Source organism: Bombina bombina, chromosome 6, assembly GCF_027579735.1.
Source record: "Bombina bombina isolate aBomBom1 chromosome 6, aBomBom1.pri, whole genome shotgun sequence".
In the NCBI taxonomy this organism is placed as follows: domain Eukaryota; kingdom Metazoa; phylum Chordata; class Amphibia; order Anura; family Bombinatoridae; genus Bombina; species Bombina bombina.
This window is the reverse complement of record NC_069504.1, coordinates 977,653,032-977,677,838: the sequence shown is the minus strand read 5'-3', so window position 1 is coordinate 977,677,838 and position 24,807 is coordinate 977,653,032. Positions and strand designations below refer to the sequence as shown.

At 37.9% G+C, this 24,807-nt stretch overlaps 1 protein-coding gene and 1 pseudogene across 2 annotated transcripts in view; both read right to left on the bottom strand.

Annotated features, from left to right (window-relative positions):
- Positions 1–24,807, bottom strand: part of MAML1 (mastermind like transcriptional coactivator 1) — a 202,868-nt gene that overhangs the window by 15,650 nt on the left and 162,411 nt on the right. For both annotated transcript variants that reach the window (XM_053718638.1, XM_053718639.1), the window contains exons 2-4: positions 16,440–17,861; positions 10,541–10,807; positions 10,033–10,150 (exon numbers count right to left, since the gene is read on the bottom strand). In XM_053718638.1, coding sequence (XP_053574613.1) covers positions 10,033–10,150; positions 10,541–10,807; positions 16,440–17,861 — 1,807 coding nt within the window. The remainder of the gene's footprint in view (positions 1–10,032; positions 10,151–10,540; positions 10,808–16,439; positions 17,862–24,807) is intronic.
- Positions 8,057–8,175, bottom strand: LOC128665203 (uncharacterized; annotated as a pseudogene).

The following is a 24,807-nucleotide window of genomic DNA, read 5'->3' as shown; positions in this document are numbered from 1 at the left end:
TTCATCAATACTTTCACTGAGAGGTTGACATGATTACTTAAAACTCCAGTCCTTTCTTGAAGGGAACATACCCATTACAGGACTATCCAAATCTTCTGCCACTTCCTATAGTGACGAAAGGCGAAGAATGACTGGGGGATAGGGGAAGTGCAAGGGATATTTAAGCCTTTGGCTGGGGTCTCTTTGCCTACTCCAGGTGGCCAGTGTGTTGCATTTCCCAACAGTAAGGAATGAAGTTATGGACTCTACCTGCCTTATGGAAGGAAAAGGAACCACAATCTCACGATTAATATTGTTAAAAGACACCATCATAAAGGACCTGTAGATAGAGTAGATTTGCATTATCAACAAATGCATGATAAAGACAATGCAAAAGCACTTAAAGTCAATGTAAACTTGAGCGCACTCTCTCAAGTCATAGGATATAATTTAAAAAATGAGACTCATTCATGTAATCTGTAATTTATCCGGATCTTAGATTTTTACATTTTAATGCCGGAACGATAAGCGCCATTCTTCCGCCCGCCATAGTCATCAGTTGATTGACAGCAGACGCATCTGCAATCCACTAATCAGTTACGATTAATGAATTGCAGATGAGTCAATGGCGCTTATTGTTACGGCATTAAAAATTTAAAAATCTAAGAAGATCAGGATAAATTACCGATTTCATGAAAGAAAGTCTCACTTATTTTTTAAATTATATCCTATGACTTGAGCGATTACGCTCAAGTTTACATTCAATTTAAGTCTGAACTTCAAATGAATAGTAGATTTTTTTTCTGACCGATATCAGTTATGTCTATTTCCACTCCCCCTGTATCATGTGATACCCATCAGCCAATCCCAAATGCATATACGTATATTCTGCGAATTCTTGCACATGCTCAGTAGGAGCTGGTGACTCAATTTAAATATAAAAAAAGACTGAGCACATTATGTTAATAGAAGTAAATTGGAAAGTTGTTTAAAATTGTATTCTCTATCTGAATCATTAAAGAAACTGTTTTTTTATGTTCCTTTAAACTTTCATGATTCAAATAGAGCAGCAATTTTAAACAACTTTCTATTTTACTTCTATTATCTAATTTGTTTTGTTCTCTTGGTGTCATTTGTTGAAGGAGCAGCAATGCACTACTGGTTCTAACTGAACACATGGGTGAGCCAATGAAAATCGGAATTTATATGCAGCCACCAATCAGCAGCTAGAAGCTAGGATCTTTGCTGCCCATGAGCTTTCCTAGATAAACCTTTCAACAAATAAGAGAAGGAAGCAAATTAAATAATATAAGTAAATTAGAAATTTGTTTAAAATTGTATTCTCTATCTGAATAATTAAATGATTTTTTGGGTTTCATGTCCCTTTAATTTGATGTGTCCCTTTAAAAAAGGGACACTGAACCCAATTTTATTCTTCGTTCTCTTGCTATCTTTAATTAAACAAGAAGGCATCTAAGATAAGGAGCCAGCCAATTTTGGTTCAGAATACTGCACAGAAATTGTTTATTGGTGGGTGAATGCATCCACCAATCAGCAAGAATAACCCAGGTTGTTAACCAAATATGGGCCAGCACCTAAAATGACATTCTTGCTTTTCAAATAAAGATGCCAAGAGAATAAACAACATTTAATAGGAGTAAATTAGAAAGTTGTTTAAAATTGCATGCTCTGAATCACAAAAGAAACCAATTGGGTTCAGGGTTCCTTTAAGCAAAAAAAAAAATTTAAAAAAAAAATTAAAACCGCCTTATCCTGATGGAAAACAAGTTAAGGGGGCTCTCAGAAAAGCGCAGACAATTCAGAAACTCTAGTAGCATAAGAAAGTCCCAAAGGAACAAAACATTCCAAGACACAAGCTGAATATCCAAATTGTGCATAGGTTCAAAAGGAGGAACCTGCAAGACTCTTAAAACCAAATTAAGGTTCCAAGGAGAAGAAAATCGTTAAATCACCGATTTCACCCTGAAGCTTAGCAATCTTCTTGTGAAACAAGACTGAAAGAGCCAATATCTGGCACTTTAAAGAGATCCAAACTATCCCGTAGAAATGAAAAAATAGGAATTCTAAAAGGAGTGCAAGCTAAAACCATGTTTTTCACACCAAGAAATAAAGGCCTTACACACCTTAACATGCACCATTTTTGGTTCATTAGACTGGACAGTGGCTTGCTGATTGGTGGGTACATTTAGCCACCAATCAGCAAGCGCAACCCAGGTGCTGAATCAAATTGGCCGGCTGTTAAAGGGATACTAAACCCAATTTTTTTCTTTAATGATTCACATAGAGCATTCAATTTTAAAGCAACTTACTAACTTACTCCCTATTGTCAATTTTTCTTCGTTCTCTTGCTATCTTTATTTAAAAAGCAGGAATTTAAAGCTTAAGAGCCAGCCTATTTTTGTTTGAGAACCTAGGTTGTGCTTGCAAATTGGTTTGCTAAATGTAGCCACCAATAAACAAGCGCTGTCCAGGGTCTGAACCTAAAAACGGGCTGGCTCCTAAGCTTTAAATTACTGCTTTTTAAATAAAAATACAAAAAACGTAGAAAAAAATGATAGGAGTAAATTAGAAAGTTACATGCTCTATCTGAATGATTAAATAAAAAAATTGGGTTTAGTATCCCTCCTTTAAGTTTTCATTCTTGCTTTTCAAATAGATAGCAAAAGAACAAACAAAAATAAATAGGAGTAAATTAGAAAGTTGCTTAAAATTGCATTGTCTATCTGAATCATGAAAGAAAAAAAACAGAATTTATGCTTACCTGATAAATTACTTTCTCTTGCGGTGTATCCAGTCCACGGATTCATCCTTTGCTGTGTGCTCTCTTTGCTACTTCCTGTAGGGAATGAGAATATCCCACAAGTAAAGCTGTCCATATAGCTCCCCCTCTAGCTCCACCCCCCAGTCATTCGACCAAAGGTTAGGAAGAAAAAGGAGAAACCATAGGGTGCAGTGGTGACTGTAGTTTAAACAAAAAATTTTTTACCTGACTTAAATGCCAGGGCGGGCCGTGGACTGGATACACCGCAAGAGAAAGTAATTTATCAGGTAAGCATAAATTCTGTTTTCTCTTGCAAGGTGTATCCAGTCCACGGATTCATCCTTTACTTGTGGGATACCAATACCAAAGCTTTAGGACACGGATGAAGGGAGGGAACAAGACAGGTACCTTAAACGGAAGGCACCACTGCTTGCAAAACCTCTCCCCCAAAAATAGCCTCCGAAGAAGCAAAAGTATCGAATTTGTAAAATTTGGCAAAAGTATGCAGTGAAGACCAAGTCGCTGCCTTACAAATCTGTTCAACAGAAGCCTCATTTTTGAAAGCCCATGTGGAAGCCACTGCTCTAGTAGAATGAGCAGTAATTCTTTCAGGAGGCTGCTGGCCAGCAGTCTCATAGGCCAAACGGATGATGCTTTTCAGCCAAAAGGAAAGAGAGGTAGCACCACATTCACTTTACACTCCCGAGAGAGACCCTAGTGCTTAGAGCCAGCAAAGAGAATGACTGGGGGTGGAGCTAGAGGGGGAGCTATATGGACAGCTTTGCTGTGTGCTCTTTGCTACTTCCTGTAGGGAGTGAGAATATCCCACAAGTAAAGGATGAATCCGTGGACTGGATACACCTTGCAAGAGAAATGTGGGTTTAATATCCCTTTAAGTACTCTGAGTTCTAAAAAGCTTTACTGGTATTTTCTTAAAATCTTTGCCTCCTGGTGGCTAGGAGTGGAATTCCCAGGACTAATAGCTTGTAGACTCTCACTGCCTTTATGAAAGAAAAAAAAAAAACCAAAAAAAAAAAAAACCAGGATACTTGTAACAATGTTGAAACAGTTTCACTGGATTCTGATTCTGTACAACATCCTAATCTGACAGCTGTAAAACCCAGCACTTTGTCAGCCTAAATTTCAGATATAAAATAACATATATAAAAAAAACTAATACTTTCATTATTCATTTTGTCCCCTTTTCCTGTAATTCCATTCTGAAATTGTGAGCGTTTCAGTTCCTGCTAGAACTGGAAGTGTAGAACACCGTTATATTCAACACAACCATTGGCTACACACTCTAGTGACCTATTTATAACTGTCCCTAATTGCCCACAGCAGAGACGGTAACCTAAGTTACAATAAGGTGGCTCCAATTGTTTTATAAATACTAAAAACTAATGAACCTTTAAAAAACAAACAAAAAAAACAAACAAACAAAAAAAAAAACATCTACATGTTATTTTCAGACTAATCTTTTCTTTGAATGCATCATTCTATGTAGCATTTATTTAGTTGTCCCATTAAACAGATTAGACAAACCAAATCAAAACCTTAATATCACTGGGCAGAGGTTCTAAACTATGTGCATGTAATCTTTTGATACAGGCAGGAAAAAAAAAGAATCATGGTTAAAGTGAGCTACTTTGGCAATTCAGTGCAGAGAGGGTAAAGACAACCATGGGTGTATTTAAGACTATGCACACAAGGCAGGAGCCTAGAAAAGCAGATTGGGACCACCAGCAAATCACTGCATCAACCTCATGTGGGTAGGCATTGATGCACCTTTACTGGAGTCTAGAGAATAAAGACATAAGGGATTAGGTTGCAGCATGCTTCTTCCCACTTGGCAAATGTGTTTTTAACAAAATAGGAATTATGTTTTTGACAGAGAGCCCATGCTAATTTGCAAGTGATGTCCATTACCCACTAGGTACCAGGTGCCTTATTACGGTGCATGCAGGTGACTGCAAAAAAAAGTAATCACCAACCTAAAATGTATTTTCTGCATGGGAATGGCTCAAAATAAGCATCTGTAAACAGCATGCAACACACAATATCCTTTATATTAAAGGGCTGACTTGTCCAGATTAGATATCTCATGCGGCTAAATGTAACGGCGTTATGTTAACCAGAACGCAAAGGTATTTTAAAGTTTAATGAATGAAAGTGCACCCCTATTTTTAAGAGTATTTTTAGATACCAGGCACTTATTCATTATTCAAATCACTAAGTGGGTTCCATTTTCTACATATTAAAAACTGACTTTGCCCAAATGATTACTCTGTCATAGGCTAAAAAACTAAACAAAAAAACCCAGTCTGGTATAAAAATGAGTACATCAACAAAGTTGCATTTGTGCAAAAATTTTTGTTTTAAGATCTAATAAAAATTAAAACAACCATCTGCTAACCTACGCAATATATTTGCATTAAATAAATGGTTGTACTGTTACAGCTAATACAAAGCAGAAGTGACATATAAAGTCATGGAGACATACTTCAGCATTCAAACATATGAAAGAGCAATTGTTAACATGCAAACAGCAGCTGAAGAGAGATAACTTGGGCATTCAGAAGGAGGAAGTTCACTCACCTACAGTAAATGTACAGAGATTTAAAAATATACGTGCGTCTTCCTACAAACATAATGTAGGTATGAGTAGCCCATATATTACACACATTTGATAGGTTTATAAGAGAAGCCAATAGAAGAAAAACTATCCAAAATGTCTAACACTCCATGGCAGCCTAACCTATCACAGCTTCTACTCTGACCTCCTCTATCATGGGACTATAAAAACATACACCAGGACACTCCTGTATTATAAGGGCCATAAAATGTTGTATAGTGATAAAGTTGCTTTTAAAGTAATGCAATTTATAGATCTAAAGGGGGCATTCACATCAGAACAAAGACCAGTGTTGCTGAAAGCACTACCTACAGCTACTGCCCTCCAAAATTCACACTTTTCTAAATTACTGCATTAGCAGCTTTGGACTGACCACGGGAAGCTTCACAGCCAATTTTGAGCTGATACAGGTTTAACATGAAGCAGAGAGCATTTGAGGGACAATAAAATGTGCTGTAGACATAAAGTCTTCATTAAAATGACAGTTTATTTGTTACAATGCCAAATACATCTGACATTAGCTGCTACTACTGCCGCTGAATACCTTTAAACCAGGGTTCGACAAATTTGTTCAAAATTTAGGAGCCAGAAACTTTTGGCCAGTAATAAATATTCATTCAAACTTCATAACAATTTATGCTTACCCGATAAATGTATTTATTTCCGGATATGGTGAGTCCACGGCATCAATTACTAGTGGGAATATCACTCCTGGCCAGCAGGAGGCGGCAAAGAGCACCACAGCAAAGCTGTTAAATGCCACTTCCCGTACCCATTACCCCCAGTCATTCAGCCGAAAGGAAATGGAAAAAGAAGAAAACACAAAGGTGGAGGTGCCTGAGGTGTTAGTAAAAAAATAACAGACTTAAAATAAAGGGCAGGGCCGTGGACTCAACATATCCGGAAATAAATAAATCAGATAAGCATAAATTATGTTTTCTTTCCTAAGATATGGTGAGTCCACGGCATCATCAATTACTAGTGGGAACCAACACCCAAGCTAGAGGACACAGAGGATTAGGGAGGGACAAGACAGGTAACCTAAACAGAAGGCACCACCGCTTGAAGAACTTTTCTCCCAAAAGAAGCCTCAACTGAAGCAAAAGTATCAAATTCATAGAATTTGGAAAAAGAATGTAAGGAAAATCAAGTTGCAACCTTGCAAATCTGTTCCACAGAAACTTCATTCTTGAAAACCCCCCCCAAAAAAAAAAAAAAAAAAAAAGTCCTCATGAACGAGCTGTAATCCTCTCAGGAGACTAAATATACTTCTCAAGCAGAGAAAAAGAGAAGTAGCAGTAGGTTTTTGACCTTAACGTTTCCCAGAGAAACAAACAGGGCAGAAGACTGACGAAAATCCTTAGTCGTTTGTAAATGGAATTTAAGATCACGCACCACATCCAAGTTGTGCAACAAACGTTCCTTATGAAAAGGATTAGGACATAGAGAAAGAACAATAATTTCATGATTAATATTTCTATTAAAAACAACTTAAGTACCACCTTATAGGCAAGAAAGATAAGGTGAATCACACTGCAAAGCCGAGAGTACCTAAACTCTCCAAACAGAAGATATAGCAAAAAAGAAAACGTCCAAGATAAAAATTTAAAATCTATGGAATGCTATGGCTCAAACTGAGCCTGCTACAAAGCCTTAAAACCAAGGTTAAAGATCCAAGAGGAGCAACAGACTTAAACACAGGCCTGATACTAACCAGGGTCTGACAAAAAGATTACACATCTGGCACAACCGCCAAATACTTGTGTAAAAAAGGATAACGCAGAAATCTGACCCTTCAGAAAACTGACTGACAGTCCTCCAGACCTTCCAGGAAAAAGGGCAAAATCCCTAGGAATCCTGACCCTACTCCCAAGGGTAGTCGTGGAATTCACACCAATCAGGGAATTTAAAGGGACAGTCTACACCAGAATTGTTATTGTTTTAAAAGATGGATAATCCCTTTTTTACCCATTCCCCAGTTTTGCATAACCAACACAGATAGATATATAGATATATATATAGATAGAGATATATATAGATAGAGATATATATAGATAGAGATATATATAGATAGAGATATATATAGATAGAGATATATATAGATAGAGATATATATAGATAGAGATATATATAGATAGAGATATATATAGATAGAGATATATATAGATAGATATATATATAGATAGATATATATATAGATAGATATATATATAGATAGATATATATATAGATATATATATATAGAGATATATATATATATATATATTACCTCTGTGATTATCTTATATCTAATCCTCTGCAATCTGCCCCTTTTTTTCAGTGCTTTTGACAGACTTGTAGTTTAGCCAATTAGTGATGGCTCCCAGGTAACTTCACGTGCATGAGCACAGTGTTATCTATATGAAAAACATGAACTAACACCCTCTAGTGGTGAAAAACCTGTTAAAATGCTTTCTTAAGAGGCGGCCTTCAAGGTCTAAGAAATTAGCATATGAACCTCCTAGGTTAAGCTTTCAACTAATACCAAGAGAACAAAGAAAAATTGGTGATAAAAGTAAATTGGAAAATTGTTTAAAATTACATGCCCTATCTGATTCATGAAAGTTTTTTTTGGACTAGACTGTCCCTTTAAGTTTAAGCCATACCTTATAGTAAAAGTTAACCTACCGCACCTGGTGTTCCCAGGCAGTCTCTCATCCAGGTACTGAACAGGTCTGGCCCTGCTTAACTTCCGAGATCAGACAGGATCGGGTGCATTCAAGGGAGTGTGGCGGTAGACTAGTAACAGATTTGCGAACCTGAATCATGGTCTCAATGAGAAAAACCCCAGACAAAACTAAGCATTCAATCTCCAAGCAGAAAGCTTACAAGAAAATGAAGTTGGATGAAAGAAAGTACCCTAAATCAGAAGGTCCTTCCTCAGGAAAAGAAAAAGAGAAAAAAACACAAAAAAACTTCCGGGTTACAGAATCAAACAGGCTAGTGTAATTGGCTTAATTAGCACATAGAGCCCCTCCATGCTGTATTTTACTTCCTGCAGTCTCTTGCGTTACATTCCTTAAAGAATGAGCCAAAGATATACGGCAGAGCTTCCTGGCTATCTAGTACAATCAAATTGAAAACTGAGTATCCGCACGTTAAACCTTAACGTTTCCCCCCAGTCATAGATTAATGCGGAGAAATGGCCGACAAACTGTCACCACCACACAGGCACACGTCACTTACACACTCTTACCCGCCATGAAAACTAAAATGGCGGAGGACGTTAGCCCATAGCAGGAAAAATACAGCTAGAGGGAATAGCGGTCCTCATGGAGCCGCAATAATAAACATAGCCCATAAAAAAAAATAACCCAAACGGAACAGCCTCAGCTGCAGGTGCCCTTAATGTCTAGCACTAGCATACATACAGAGCATAACGCTGCAGACACTTAAAGCAGGAGGACAGCTCACACAGCATGGAAGGACGCCAACTCCTTACAGAGGCTTGTGAAAAAAAAGGAAAGATCCGAGCAAACCTACTCTAGCTTTCTATACTAGGACAGCAAATATGTTAGGAAAACGCAGCAAGGCCCACCTTACAAGTTCCTAACTGCTTTAAAACCACCACTGCCCTGCTGAAGAGACTAACGTGGAGTAAGGTTAAACCCAAACTTGAGGAAAGGGTCAGAGCAAACCTACTCTGGCTTTCAAAATAATAAAATCTTGATTAAAGTGAAATAAATCCAATCTCCACCTCCTCCTTGCACTGAAGGCAAAGAGAATGACTGGGGGTTATGGGTAAGGGAAGCAACATTTAACAGCTTTGCTGTGGTGCTCTTTGCCTCCTCGTGCTGGCCAGAAGTGATATTCCCACTAGTAATTGATGATGCTGTGGACTCATCATATTTTAGGAAAGAAATTAGGATTTTAGGCTTTCATTTTTATTGTATTTTTTTCTGTCCCCTGTACTTCCAAGTCTGCCATCAGAACTATCTAAAAAGTCAATATTTTGGGACAAATTACTTTTTATTACCTAAATCTGGTGAACCAGATACAAGGTACAATATGATCTTTATTGGCCAAGCTGTCACAATGTGACAGAAGACAGTGTCCTATCAAGACACAGACAAAGTCTCAAGATATACTATAATAATTTCTGTGTTACCGGGTAACCAAATGACAGCAATGTCATGTCTAACACAATGAGGATTATGTATGGGTTCTATATTCCTAAATAAAATTATAAGGTATCCGCCAGGGCTTGGGAACTGGTTTATGGCTTGACAAAAAAAAAAAAAAAAAAAAAAAAAAAAAAAAAGGTAGCTACTTTTCTGTTCCATTCTGGTTATAAATGCACTGTATGTCTTCATAATAAATTTTCCTTTACAAACGTATTGCCTTTGTCTAATATTTGTACAACATTACTGTAAAGACTATTAATATTGTGTTTTTAGTTTGGGTTTTCCTTAGAATTCCCATATAATAATCCTAAGGTCGTTGCAGCAGAGAGAGTTTAGTTTGGGTTGCATTTAAATGTGAATTTTTGGTATCTCAAATAAAAGGTGGTGGCCGGCTGGGGAGTACCCTGATGCCTGGCTTTGTCGAGCCCTGCTTTAGAAAATACCTGTGAAGTTAAACAAGCATTTTGATTTACCTGGAAATGGTCCAACAGGCTGCTGTGGGTATGAATTCTGTGGCTGATCCTGATACTGAGGAGGGGGTCTGGTTAGATGACGTTGGAGCTGTTGTTCCTGTTGGTGTCTCTGTTTCTCCTAATGAGAGGGAAAGAAAAAAAAAAGTTTGAACAAATGTTTCCCAGCCAACAACACTGTTCCAAAAGAGGGTGACTAGATATAAGAAACCCTTGCAAGATAGCATTAGGGTAAACTATTGTCCAAATGCATCTTGACAAATAACTCAGACTTTTCTCCATTGATATATGTATAGTTTTCATTTATTGGCACATAAAATGTGTGGCTGTTTACTACATATTTAAATGAGAGGGAAAATAAAATAATATATATATATATATATATATATATATATATATATATATATATATATATATATATATATATATATATATATATATATATATATATAAGATCAATAACCCCCTTGCTTCGCCGTCCTATAGAACTACATATAAAAAGATAAAATACCTGCTCAACTAGAAGTTGCTGTTGCTGCTGCCTTTGTCCTATTAGGAACTGCTGTTTCTGTTGCTCCAAAAGGAGCTGCTGCTTCTGCTGTTCCCTCTGTTTCTGCTGTTCCATTAAGAGCTGCTGTTTCATTACTGCTTGCTGTTGGCTGGTCATGTAGCCCGTATTGTGGCTACCTGCCATGGAGGGTGTGGGTGGCTGAGTGTTAACACCTGGTCCTGCTACCGAGACAGGAACACGGGAGACATTGGATGGTGGGTTCTGGTCCTAAGGGAATAAAAAGATATTTAACACCCCTAATCTAAATATTACCAAATCTCAAAATGGATCCTATTATAAATTTGTCATTTGCAAACAAAGGAAGTTAGTCAGATAGTGACCACAAGTGGCTCTATCCTAAGAGTTTAGGACACGCAGAACTGTAGATGCCCTCATAGTCAGGCAGGCAATTGAGTGTGAGAATAGCTAGCACAAAATACCTACATATGCAGACAGAAATGATAGAAATCTAGGTGTTATAAAATGTTCTGTTTACATTGAACATGCATTAGTATATCATTTCTGCGATTACTACTGTAGACTGATAAAGATGATTGTAAAGTTTAATGAATAAGAATTTTCATTCATTAAACTTTACAATGAGGCTTATTTTTTCTAAAACAAAAATACCTAGCTTTGTGTTTTGGTAAAAAAAAAAAACAAACAAAAAAACACATCAATCCTCCATCTGCAGCTCCTGCTTTCTTAAAGGGACATGAAACCCAATTTTTTTTCTTTCATGATTTAGAAAAAAACATGCAATTTTAAACTACTTTCTAATTTACTTCTATTATCTAATTTTCTTCATTCTCTTTATATCCTTTTCTGAAAAGCATAGATTGGCTCAGCAGCTGCTGATTGGTGGTTGCACACAGATGCCTCATGTGATCGGCTCGTGTGATTGGCTCACCCATGTGCATTGCTATTTCTTCAACAAAAGGATATCTAAAGAATGCAGCAAATTAAATAGAAGTAAACGAGAATGTTGTTTAAACCCAAAATGTTTTTCATGATTTAGATAGAGAATACAATTTTAATGTCCCTTTAAGCAAATCAATGATAAATCTGGCTTCCTCCAATCTTTGTGTGTCCCCTTTGGCGTCCAGCTCGTGAAGCACGCAACAATTGGAGGAAGCCAGATTAGTTATCGATTTGCTAATGAAAGCAGGAACAGAGGGTGGACGATCAGCGTTATGTTTATCATAACACAAAGTTAAGTATTTAAAAAAATAAATCATTGTAAAGTTTAAAGGGACACTAAACCCACATTTTTTCTCTCATGATTCAGATAGAACATATAATTTTAAGCAACTTTCTACTTTACTTCTATTATCTTTTCTTCGTTCTCTTGCTATCTTTATTTAAAAAGCAGGAATGTAAAGCTTTGGAGCCAGACCATTTTAGGTTCAGCACCCTGGATAGTGCTTGCTTATTGGTGGCTACATTTAGTCACCAATAGGCAAGCATAACCCAGGTCCTGAACCAAAAATGGTCTGGATCCAAAGCTTTACATTCCTGCTTTTTAAATAAAGATAGCAAGAGAACGAAGAAAAATTGATAACAGGAGTAAATTAGAAAGTTGCTTTAAAATTGCTGCTCTCTGAATCATTAAAGAAAAGTTAGGGCTTAGTGTCCCTATAATGAATGAAAGTACCATTGTTTTTAAGATTACTTTAAGTTACCGAGCACTTATTCATTAAACTTTACAATCACTATTTCTTTTAGTAGCATTGTAAGACAGATGAGCAAATAAGCGAAAGAAAACGGCAACTCAAAAGAACGAGCAACAAAAAGTGAAAGGAGAAATCAAGGAAAAGCAAAAGGGGAGAAATGATGATGAGTGAAAGGAAAATATGATAGATGCTTTGAAGTCTAAAAATGATAATGGAGTGAGAATGAATGAAAATGTACCCTTCAAATCAATCTCATGTATGTGCTAAGATGTTGTACAATATAAAGGGCCAGTCTAGTGCAGGGCTGCACACGTCTTGAAAATCTAGAAGCCAGTCCAATCAGTATTCATTTAAAGCAGCACTGGTTTAATTTGATTGCCAGAGAAGCAAACGAGAAGAATACAATGAGATAGTGAGGTGGACCCTGCAGTTGCTGGCATCACCCTGGCTTGCTCTATAATGGGCTTTGTAGCATATCTGAAGTACAATTCTTCTATCAATGTGCTTGATTCATGGCGTAATGCAGGTGGGCAAATAGTGAAAACTACATTTTTTTCCCCAATGCAGATGGCATGGGCAGTACGGTGCACTACTGTGCTCTAGTGTAAAAATAAAATGCTCCACTTTATCAAAGAGCTCTATTTTGTTTTTGCCCTCAGTGTATAATCTATTTGCACTACAGATAAGGATATGATCAATGCGCCAATCAGACAGCAAACTTATGCACCAGTCATCTGCTTCATCCTTAACTCAATACATACAAAAGCCTGTTGAGTGTTACAGTCTAAGAGCGTTATAAGAGCGTAACTCTTCAGCGAGTATAAAAAATAAAGTGCAATTGTTAACACAAGAATGTATCTTTAAAAACACATGGAATTAATTTTACACATTTAGACACCTTACACCAGACATCCTCAAATTTGGACCTCCAAAGGTTTTGGAACTATATATCTCCCATGATGCTCAGCCAGCTGATATGCTGGATGAGCATCATGGGAAATGTAGTTCCAAAACAAGTTTGAGGATGTCTGCCTTACACAGTGTTATTGTGTTATTGTGGTAAATTGATAATTGATAAACAAAAATCATGCACACAATTTACTTTTATTTTCCCAGAGAGGGGATGTAACCACAAGCTGCTTCTGTTCTATTCTTAAAGAACACTTTACCCTAAAACAACTAGACATTTATATAGTCAAAGCAAAGGATTAGCCTAAGAGTAAACATGCAGATTTAGTTTTAGTAATAGGCACCACCAAGGTTTAGTGTCCCTTTAAAAACTATCAAACCTCCACTTACAGTTCATACCACAAGCAACATTAGATATATGAAAATAGAACTGGTTAACACAGGATTGTATATATTAAAAGGATATAAAACCCAAAATAGAGTACGCGATTTTAAACAACTTTCTAAATTTACTTCTATCATCAATTTGTCTTTGTTCTTTTGCTATTTTTTGTTGAAAATCAGGGATGTACGCTTAGGAGTCGGCCCATTTCTGGAGCACTATATTGCAGGAGTTTTGCAAAAATGATGGCAGCACTATTTTCTGCCATGTAGTGCTCCAGATACCTACCTAGGTATCTCCTCAACACAGAATATAATGGGAACGAAGCAAATTTGATAAGTAAATTGTTAGAATGGTATGCTGGCTGAATCACAAAATAAAATTTTGGGTCCTTACAAGTTAAAATAGTAGGGATTGGAGTATTTATTACGTTATGAACCCAGACTCTGCCTTCTTTAATATATACAAATTATCCCAAAATATAATTTGTAAAGACAAATATTACAAAAAGTATAAAGGATGGCGCATATAAAGCTGGACTGGATAGTAGGAAAATTTATACTAACCAAATGTTGGTACCTTTATATTCTTCAACAGATTACCCTTGATTGAACTATATCTTATATTCCGAAGACCTTGGTAAAGTTCATAAATAAAGATGCAATACCTCAAAAACAATATGGTGTGTGTCTAAGAATCTCTATTAATTGGATGTTGGTTTCAAACTATTTCCAATGGATGGCAGAAAAAATGTATTCATATACAATTAGCAAAAATGACACATAGTAAATTACAATAATTTATACACCGGTGTATCCATTCATACTTTCAACCCACTTTTTGGCTATTCAATCTTACTATTTCCTATAGAACAAACAGTAAAAAATGTCTAGACTTTTGAAAAGGATCCGGTAAAAAAAAAAAAAAAAAAAAAAAAAAAAAAAAAAAAAGGCAGGGCTGTAATCTCACAGGGCTATGATGTTACTCACACACTATCTTATTTGTATATCCTTAATAAGAATTAGTGTTTATACCCTTTGAAGCCCCTGTACCTTTTTTGGATATTTTTTACAAAGCGTCCTTTGCAGTTTTTTGGGGATGTAATTTCCTCAGGTTCAGCTGTGATAATGCTGTTAGTACTGTTAGTTAAATCCCTTCAGTTTTTAAAATTAAAAAACGGCTTTGACTATGTAGCTTAGCAGTATCTGTTTAGCGGGTGCTATTATTGTGTCTTACGCTACCACATTTTTTCTGCCATCCATTGGAAATTGTTCGAAACCAACATAATACATGTTAGAATCATTTTTCATAAAATGAAAATTGTTTGAATCCAAATAATTTTATATTATCTATTCTGACATAGAATATGTGCTATTTTTAGCACTTTAAATTTATTTTTAAATTAATACCTATAAGTCTAACTTGGACCATACATCCAATTAATAGAGATTCTTAAAGAGACACACACCATATTGTTTTTGAGGTATTGCATTTTCATTTATGAACTTTACCAAGGTCTTAGGAATTTAAGATATAGTTTAATCAAGGGTAATCTGTTGAAGAATATAAAAAGGTACCAAAATTTGGTTAGCATAAATTTTCCTACTGTCCAGCATTATATGCGCCATCCTTTATACTTTGTGTAAAAATGTTGGGTTCCATATCCCCTATAATGAATTTAAAAGCCAAAAAGTTAACATACATAGTCTGCCCTCTAGTGGCGACATTCTGGTACTTTTTAAAAGTGTGAGCAGTTTACAGCACTCAAAGCTCAGTATTCCACTAAAAACTTTCCTGTTTTATGTCCTATGGTTGCTCTAACTGAATACAAAAACAAAACATCTACGAGGCTGATTTTACGGACCACCCGGGTAAAATTTTACCCAATACTAAGCTAAGCTTTGCTACTATTAAAAAAAGCAGAAAATCATATTAGAAAATACTACACTACCCCCTCACCTGGCTACATCATAATGCCACTCGGCTGGCAGTGTTATTCACAGAAAACTTTGATGTGTTACTGAAAACAGTTTAAGATTTACAAGTTATGTGCAACTATGTATACTCTGAGCAAAACACTATAGTTTCACCCCTAGCTTAGGCAACCTGTTTATAATTTTTACTTGTTTCTATGCGTTTAAAATAAAAAGGACAATAGTTTGCTGCTATAGGTATTTTTTCATTTCAATCTGTGGCCCGGGTCCAATACAGCCTGAGACGCTCTGCTCTTTAGCAACAGTCTACCGTTGACTAAGGGAGAGACAAATGCTCAAGCAAGTGCATAGTGGATTGAAGCAACACAATAAAGGCAATACATTACTACTATATCCCTTTAAAAGGGACAGTCTAGTATAAATTAAACTTTCATTATTCAGATAGGACTTTTAATTTTAATCAACTTTCCAATTTACTTTTATCATCAAATTTGCTTTTTTCTCTTGGTATTCTTAATTTAAACTGAACATAGGTAGGCTCATATGCTAATTTCTAAGCCTTTGAGGGCTGCCTCATCACATGCTTGTTAAATCTCTTTTCAACACAAAGAGACAGAAAGTACACGTGGGCCATATAGATAAATAACACTGTTCAGGCACAGGGGGTTATTTAAGATCTAGCACAAAACAATGCTAAATTTAAGACAATAGATAATAAACAGTCACAGTCATGTGATCAGGGGGCTGGAAGAAGGTTCTTAGATACAAGGTAATCACAGAGGTAAAAAGTATATTAATATAACTGTGTTGGTTATGCAAAACTGGGGAATGGGTAATAAAGGGATTATCTATCTTTTAAAACAATAACAATTCTATGGTAGACTGTCCCTTTAAATTGAGAACAAAATCTCATTGCAATGTTGGGAGCAAAAATAGACACTACAGCATCCACACTCACTTACCTGACTGTGTGGTACAAGAGGCCTGTATTGTATTCCAGCCTTTCGTTTCAACAAAAACAATTGGTTTTGCTCATCATTCATATGCGGCAACTGCTGCTGTTGGCGCTGCTGAAGATAGGAAATCATGACTGTTTTGTTCTGGTTTTGTGCTGCCACTCCTGGATTACAATCAGCCTCATAATGGGAGAGGGGTTTGGTATTGCCATAGTCTAACATAGAATTTGGACCTGCAGCAGCTGCAGAATTTAAGTTATTTGATGGCTGATGACCAATCATGTTTACATGGTTTGGCTGCATGAAGTTTCCACTAGCACGTGGAGAGGTTTTGTTTGTCATGTTAGTCAGCATGAGTTTCTGATTATTAAAGTCTTGTTGATAAACAGAAGGGCTAGCAGGTTTCTCAATGTTGTACCCAACTCCCAGTGGACTCTGTGAAGACCTGGGTTGTGACCAGTTGGTCATTTGATTTGACTGGTGAACTTGTTGAACCTGCTGTTGATTCTGTAGCAACTGGTCACGCTTCTGTTTAGCTGCTATCTGTTGAAGTTGATGTGCAGAGGACATCTCTTTGGCAGTCCCTGTACCCTGAGTAGGTATTAATACATTGGGTAGAGGCCTCTGAACATTTTGTGGTTGATTAAGAGGCTGCATAATAGACTGATTGGAAGAGTCAGTCACAGGCTGAGCAGATTGCTGGAACACCGTTTGAGAGCCACCTATCACCGGTGATGCACAGCTAGTTGGCACTGAAGGAGCTCCATGAAAAGGTCCAGATGATGTAGATCTCACTTGCGGAGACCCAAGAGGCTCTTGTTCAAATGCTGCTGGAGAAAACTCTGTTTTTATATGAACATCTTGTGTCAGAGGTGTTTGTGTAGCGGAGTTTGGGGCATCTGTATCTTTTTTGTCTTCAAAGTCTTCGTTGAACAAGTCCTTCATGTCTTCATCAGGTACAGATTTGTTAAGTTCTTCTATGAGTTCCTTCCACTCTTGTTCATTTAGGTTTAGGTCTGGCATCAAATTGTTTTGTGACATAGAACCTCCTACAACTGAAAGCATACAAGGCAGTTCATCCACCGGCTCCTGCTTCATCTCTTTGGCTAAACAAAGTGAAAAATCATCAGCGTCTCCATTGCCATTCAGCTGCAAACTAGCATCTGGAAGACACTTTTTATTGATGTTATCAAGCCCAATTGAGTGATTGCCATTCATTTGTAAAGATTCTCCATTTGGAGGTTTGTTGTCCATCTGATGTAGGGGAGAAAGTGGAGGCATCCCATTTGAAGAGCCAATTACACCAGTAAGCCCATCGTCCACTCTGAGTTTTTTATGAATATTAAACATATCTCCATAACCATTCTGTTGATCCCCATTTTGTGGTGAAGCAGCACTGTCCAGCTTCCTTTTAACCGTCTCATTGAGCTACAGAAAGAAAGGGAAAAAAAAAATCAATATAGCTGTCATTCTGTATCATAAAATAACTTAAATCATGGTATTCAAGGCAAATAAAATTAAGAAGTCATAAAACAGTCTTCCATTAAAAACAATAAAAAAAAAAACACAAAAAAAACACAACTGACAATTGCTTATGTTTACAACTTGCAATGGGTCAACGCTGTGCTCAGGAACTGCAATACATAGTACTTCGGAGCAGTTCCTCAGAAGTGTCATAAGCCTGTAACTGTCAAATCACTGATAATGCACTGCTCATGAGTAGAACAGGAGCACATCTGGATAATCTTTGTAGGAGTTACACAGGTAACATACAGCCATAACAACAATCTTTAACTTCATTCCAATTTGAGGTCTCTAATGTTTTAACAAAAATATTTTTATCTGTACTCAAAATTATAAATACACTCCCTATATGTAATCCTGCCAGATTTACAGGTGAATATCCCTACATTAACAAAACTGAAAACTATTTATTCTCAGTACACCAGAGGGCAGCAAAACAGCTTTAACAAAGTGCTTCCTTAGTTTAAAATAGCAGCCAAATAAATTCTAATGTGGTTATAGTGATTTATCAGCTAAATGCACAGGCTTGCACCACCATTAACATTTGTTTTAGTATGTCATGTTCTGAGTGAATTCTAATGCAAAAAAAAAACCATATAGACCTATATAACTCTGAAAATGTTAATTCCTTGGAGTCTAAAACTATAGGTCTAATTAGGGTGCATATATGCTGTATTATAAAAATGATTCAGTTAAAACCAATATAATACATGTTAATGTCTTTTCATTTTAAGTACACATCTAGAATTAAAGGGACTGGAGACACCAAACTTTTCGTCCATGATTTGGAGACAACATACAATTTTAAACAACTTTCCAATTTACTTCCATTATCAAATTTGCTTTGTTCTCTTGTTATCCTTTGCTGAAGGAACAGCATTGCACTACTGGCAACAAGATGAACACATCTAGTCAGCCAATCACAAGACAAATGTGTGCAGGCACCAATTAGCAGCAGCTCTCACTAGTGTAGGATATGTGCGTATTATTTTTTAACAAAAGATACCAAGAGAAGAAAGCACATTTGAAAATAGAAGTGAAGTTAAAAGTGTATTTAAATTACATGCTCTATCAGAATCATGCAAGTTTATTTTTGACTTTCCTATCCCGAGTTAATAACTGTTACAAATGTACATTTTACATAGGCCTCACCTTTCATATGAATGGTGTGAGGTAATTGCAGACAAAACCTGAGGAAAAGAAATGACCTCCTATGGTAAGTGGATACTGTTCCGTATTAAATCACTGAAAGGTAGAACCTTGTGTGCATATATCATAGGCTTGCCACCCAGCTGGGATTTGTAAAGCTTAGATCGATGTAGGGCACTGATCGTCAAACTTGTCCTCAGGAAACCCCAACAGGCCAGATTTTCAGGATTACCTTGGATGAGAGCAGGTGAAATAACCATGTCTACTAATCCGATTACTTCACCTGTGCTCTAGTTCAGATATCCTCAAAATGTGGTTTGTTAGGGAGGCCTGAGAAAAGGTTTAAAAAAAAACAGTGATGTAAAGTATAAAGACCTTGTTACAGTGAAACTATATGCTAAAATAGAACTTTAAACTATGATCATTTAAATCAGTCATAGAAGCTATAATTTAGGCTGTATCACTATTTAAAATAAAGCATAACAATTTTCTGAATTTTCCCTCAGTCATTTTTAAATCAGCAAAGTTTCTTACCAAAGTGTATACGATGAATGTATAAGAACATGTATAAACAAGTGGGGGAAAAATCCATGAAAACAAAATGAGCTGGATAGGTTACATTTCCTCCTGAAATGCCATAGGAATACTTTGGAGAGACTTAGACAGAATACACACATTTTCATATAGCTGAATGTAATAGACCCTACTATAATGAAGAGTATGCACAGTTACCGATCTAAAAATTACAGTATAAAACCTTTTAAAAAAGGCAGGGATACCCACTGAAAGTGGCTGAGGAAGCAGAAAGAGCAGACACTCCCTCTCCCCAACGAGAAGACCCATTACACAAAGACGAAATCTGTAGACTTGCTTAAGAGAATCTGAAAATCAGCACAATGTTATTAAAAAATACAAAAAAAACTATACATGGTTACATTTTATATAGCTCATCTGAGCGCGTTTTTGCATCATCTACAAAATATGTATGCAAAGAAAAAAAACTAGTGTACGTCGCTTTAAATAAACATTTTAGTATAAACTAGCAAAGTGGAATACTGAATTGTGCACAACCTTCCGAACATTTTCTCCAGCTAATCCAGGAGGTATACTGTTCCTCTCCTCAATTGCTATCCCCTGAACCCCCCAGCATGTAGGCCCATAAGAGCCAAGCTGTTTGTAGATCACATTCTTAAGAGCCGACTACAACAGTGAGACTCTTGGCAGGGCCCTCTACCCGTTTGATCCCAATGTTTTGTTGTACTCCGCATTCGTTTATAGCGCTGCAGAATCTGTTGGCGCTCTACAAATAAATATTTACTGCAATACTGTGACAGGACAGTCAATACACATTCACTATGACTTTAGTTAATAGTTACCGCTTGATTTTTTTGTTTGTTTTCTAAACAACTAGGTTTATACATACACAGCACCACACACACTCTAAAGCATTGGCTACTGGTAATGTTATCGTGTGAATATATGCAGAGTGAGGCCAATTCCCTTGCTTATACACTCCCACAGACACTCATACTAAATACCTAGGAAGGGGGGTGGAAAAGTCTGTATGGTGCATACTTTGCAAAATACTCCTCAGGGAAAGACAATCCAGCTACTTTGTTGCTGAATGATGGTCTCAGATTACACAGTAAATAGAACTGCACCATAAACAAGCTCTCATCTCAGCAAGGACACACTTCTTACAATATATAAAGCATTTGTTTCTGTGAAATTAATGATCTGTATTAAAAGGGACATTAGGGTCAAAATCTTAGAGGGGCATGAAACCCAATTTTTCTTTCATGATTTAGGAAGAACATACAATTTTAAACAACTTTCCAGTCTACTTCTATTATCAACTTTGCTTCATTCTGCTGGTATCATTTGTTGAAGGAGCAGCAATTCCCTACTGGTTTCTAAATGAAACACATGGGTGAGCCAATGACAATCAGGTTCTCGCTGCCTATTGGTGGCTGCACATATATACTATGTTCTTTGCTGCTCCTGAGCTTTCCTAGATAAGCCTTTCAGAAAAAGATAAGAGAAGGAAGCAAATATAATAGGAAAATTGTATGGTCCGACTAAATCAATGTCTAATTATGACTTTACTGTCCCTTGAATCTTTGTTTTATTTTAATGATCTCATTTGTTTTCTTCTCTTGGTATCCTTTATTAGAAAGTAAACCTAGGTTGGATCACAATAGCTCAGGAGTTTACACGTATCTACAATTCTATAGCAGCAGTGTTTGCAACAATGTATAGCAGTGATGCAAACAATGTTGAAAAAAACACTACTGCTATAGCGTAATAAAGACACATGCACGCAGATGAAAGTTGGAGTCGTTTAAAAACAGAATTTATGTTTACCTGATAAATTTCTTTCTCCAACGGTGTGTCCGGTCCACGGCGTCATCCTTACTTGTGGGATATTCTCTTCCCCAACAGGAAATGGCAAAGAGCCCAGCAAAGCTGGTCACATGATCCCTCCTAGGCTCCGCCTACCCCAGTCATTCGACCGACGTTAAGGAGGAATATTTGCATAGGAGAAACCATATGGTACCGTGGTGACTGTAGTTAAAGAAAATAAAATATCAGACCTGATTAAAAAACCAGGGCGGGCCGTGGACCGGACACACCGTTGGAGAAAAAATTTATCAGGTAAACATAAATTCTGTTTTCTCCAACATAGGTGTGTCCGGTCCACGGCGTCATCCTTACTTGTGGGAACCAATACCAAAGCTTTAGGACACGGATGAAGGGAGGGAGCAAATCAGGTCACCTAAATGGAAGGCACCACGGCTTGCAAAACCTTTCTCCCAAAAATAGCCTCAGAAGAAGCAAAAGTATCAAACTTGTAAAATTTGGTAAAAGTGTGCAGTGAAGACCAAGTCGCTGCCCTACATATCTGATCCACAGAAGCCTCGTTCTTGAAGGCCCAAGTGGAAGCCACAGCCCTAGTGGAATGAGCTGTGATTCTTTCGGGAGGCTGCCGTCCGGCAGTCTCGTAAGCCAATCTGATGATGCTTTTAATCCAAAAAGAGAGAGAGGTAGAAGTTGCTTTTTGACCTCTCCTTTTACCTGAATAAACAACAAACAAGGAAGATGTTTGTCTAAAATCCTTTGTAGCATCTAAATAGAATTTTAGAGCGCGAACAACATCCAAATTGTGCAACAAACGTTCCTTCTTTGAAACTGGTTTCGGACACAGAGAAGGTACGATAATCTCCTGGTTAATGTTTTTGTTAGAAACAACTTTAGGAAGAAAACCAGGTTTAGTACGTAAAACCACCTTATCTGCATGGAACACCAGATAAGGAGGAGAACACTGCAGAGCAGATAATTCTGAGACTCTTCTAGCAGAAGAAATCGCAACTAAAAACAAAACTTTCCAAGATAATAACTTAATATCAACGGAATGCAAGGGTTCAAACGGAACCCCCTGAAGAACTGAAAGAACTAAATTGAGACTCCAAGGAGGAGTCAAAGGTTTGTAAACAGGCTTGATTCTAACCAGAGCCTGAACAAAGGCTTGAACATCTGGCACAGCTGCCAGCTTTTTGTGAAGCAATACCGACAAGGCAGAAATCTGTCCCTTCAGGGAACTTGCAGATAATCCTTTTTCCAATCCTTCTTGAAGAAAGGATAGAATCCTAGGAATCTTAACCTTGTCCCAAGGGAATCCTTTAGATTCACACCAACAGATATATTTTTTCCAAATTTTGTGGTAAATCTTTCTAGTCACAGGCTTTCTGGCCTGAACAAGAGTATCGATAACAGAATCTGAGAATCCTCGCTTCGATAAAATCAAGCGTTCAATCTCCAAGCAGTCAGCTGGAGTGAAACCAGATTCGGATGTTCGAACGGACCCTGAACAAGAAGGTCTCGTCTCAAAGGTAGCTTCCAAGGTGGAGCCGATGACATATTCACCAGATCTGCATACCAAGTCCTGCGTGGCCACGCAGGAGCTATCAAGATCACCGACGCCCTCTCCTGCTTGATCCTGGCTATCAGCCTGGGGATGAGAGGAAATGGCGGAAACACATAAGCTAGTTTGAAGGTCCAAGGTGCTACTAGTGCATCCACTAGAGCCGCCTTGGGATCCCTGGATCTGGCCCCGTAGCAAGGAACTTTGAAGTTCTGACGAGAGGCCATCAGATCCATGTCTGGAATACCCCACAGGTGAGTGACTTGGGCAAAGATTTCCGGATGGAGTTCCCACTCCCCCGGATGCAATGTCTGCCGACTCAGAAAATCCACTTCCCAATTTTCCACTCCTGGGATGTGGATAGCAGACAGGTGGCAGGAGTGAGACTCCGCCCAAAGAATAATTTTGGTTACTTCTTCCATCGCTAGGGAACTCCTTGTTCCCCCCTGATGGTTGATGTACGCAACAGTTGTCATGTTGTCTGATTGAAACCGTATGAACTTGGTCCTCGCAAGCTGAGGCCAGGCCTTGAGAGCATTGAATATCGCTCTCAGTTCCAGAATATTTATCGGTAGAAGAGATTCTTCCCGAGACCAAAGACCCTGAGCTTTCAGGGATCCCCAGACCGCGCCCCAGCCTATCAGACTGGCGTCGGTCGTGACAATGACCCACTCTGGTCTGTGGAACGTCATCCCTTGAGACAGATTGTCCAGGGACAGCCACCAACGGAGTGAGTCTCTGGTCCTCTGATTTACTTGTATCTTCGGAGACAAGTCTGTATAGTCCCCATTCCACTGACTGAGCATGCACAGTTGTAATGGTCTTAGATGAATGCGCGCAAAAGGAACTATGTCCATCGCCGCCACCATCAACCCGATCACTTCCATGCACTGAGCTATGGAAGGAAGAGGAACGGAATGAAGTATCCGACAAGAGTCCAGAAGCTTTGTTTTTCTGGCCTCTGTTAGAAAGATCCTCATTTCTAAGGAGTCTATAATTGTTCCCAAGAAGGGAACCCTTGTTGACGGGGATAGAGAACTCTTTTCCACGTTCACTTTCCAGCCGTGAGATCTGAGAAAGGCCAGGACAATGTCCGTGTGAGCCTTTGCTTGAGGAAGGGACGACGCTTGAATCAGAATGTCGTCCAGGTAAGGTACCACTGCAATGCCCCTTGGTCTTAGCACCGCTAGAAGGGACCCTAGTACCTTTGTGAAAATCCTTGGAGCAGTGGCTAATCCGAAAGGAAGCGCCACGAACTGGTAATGTTTGTCCAGGAATGCGAACCTTAGGAACCGATGATGTTCCTTGTGGATAGGAATATGTAGATACGCATCCTTTAAATCCACCGTGGTCATGAATTGACCCTCCTGGATGGAAGGGAGAATAGTTCGAATGGTTTCCATCTTGAAGGATGGAACCTTGAGAAACTTGTTTAAGATCTTGAGATCTAAGATTGGTCTGAACGTTCCCTCTTTTTTGGGAACTATGAACAGATTGGAGTAGAACCCCATCCCTTGTTCTCCTAATGGAACAGGATGAATCACTCCCATTTTTAACAGGTCTTCTACACAATGTAAGAACGCCTGTCTTTTTATGTGGTCTGAAGACAACTGAGACCTGTGGAACCTTCCCCTTGGGGGAAGTCCCTTGAATTCCAGAAGATAACCCTGGGAGACTATTTCTAGCGCCCAAGGATCCAGAACATCTCTTGCCCAAGCCTGAGCGAAGAGAGAGAGTCTGCCCCCCACCAGATCCGGTCCCGGATCGGGGGCCAATATT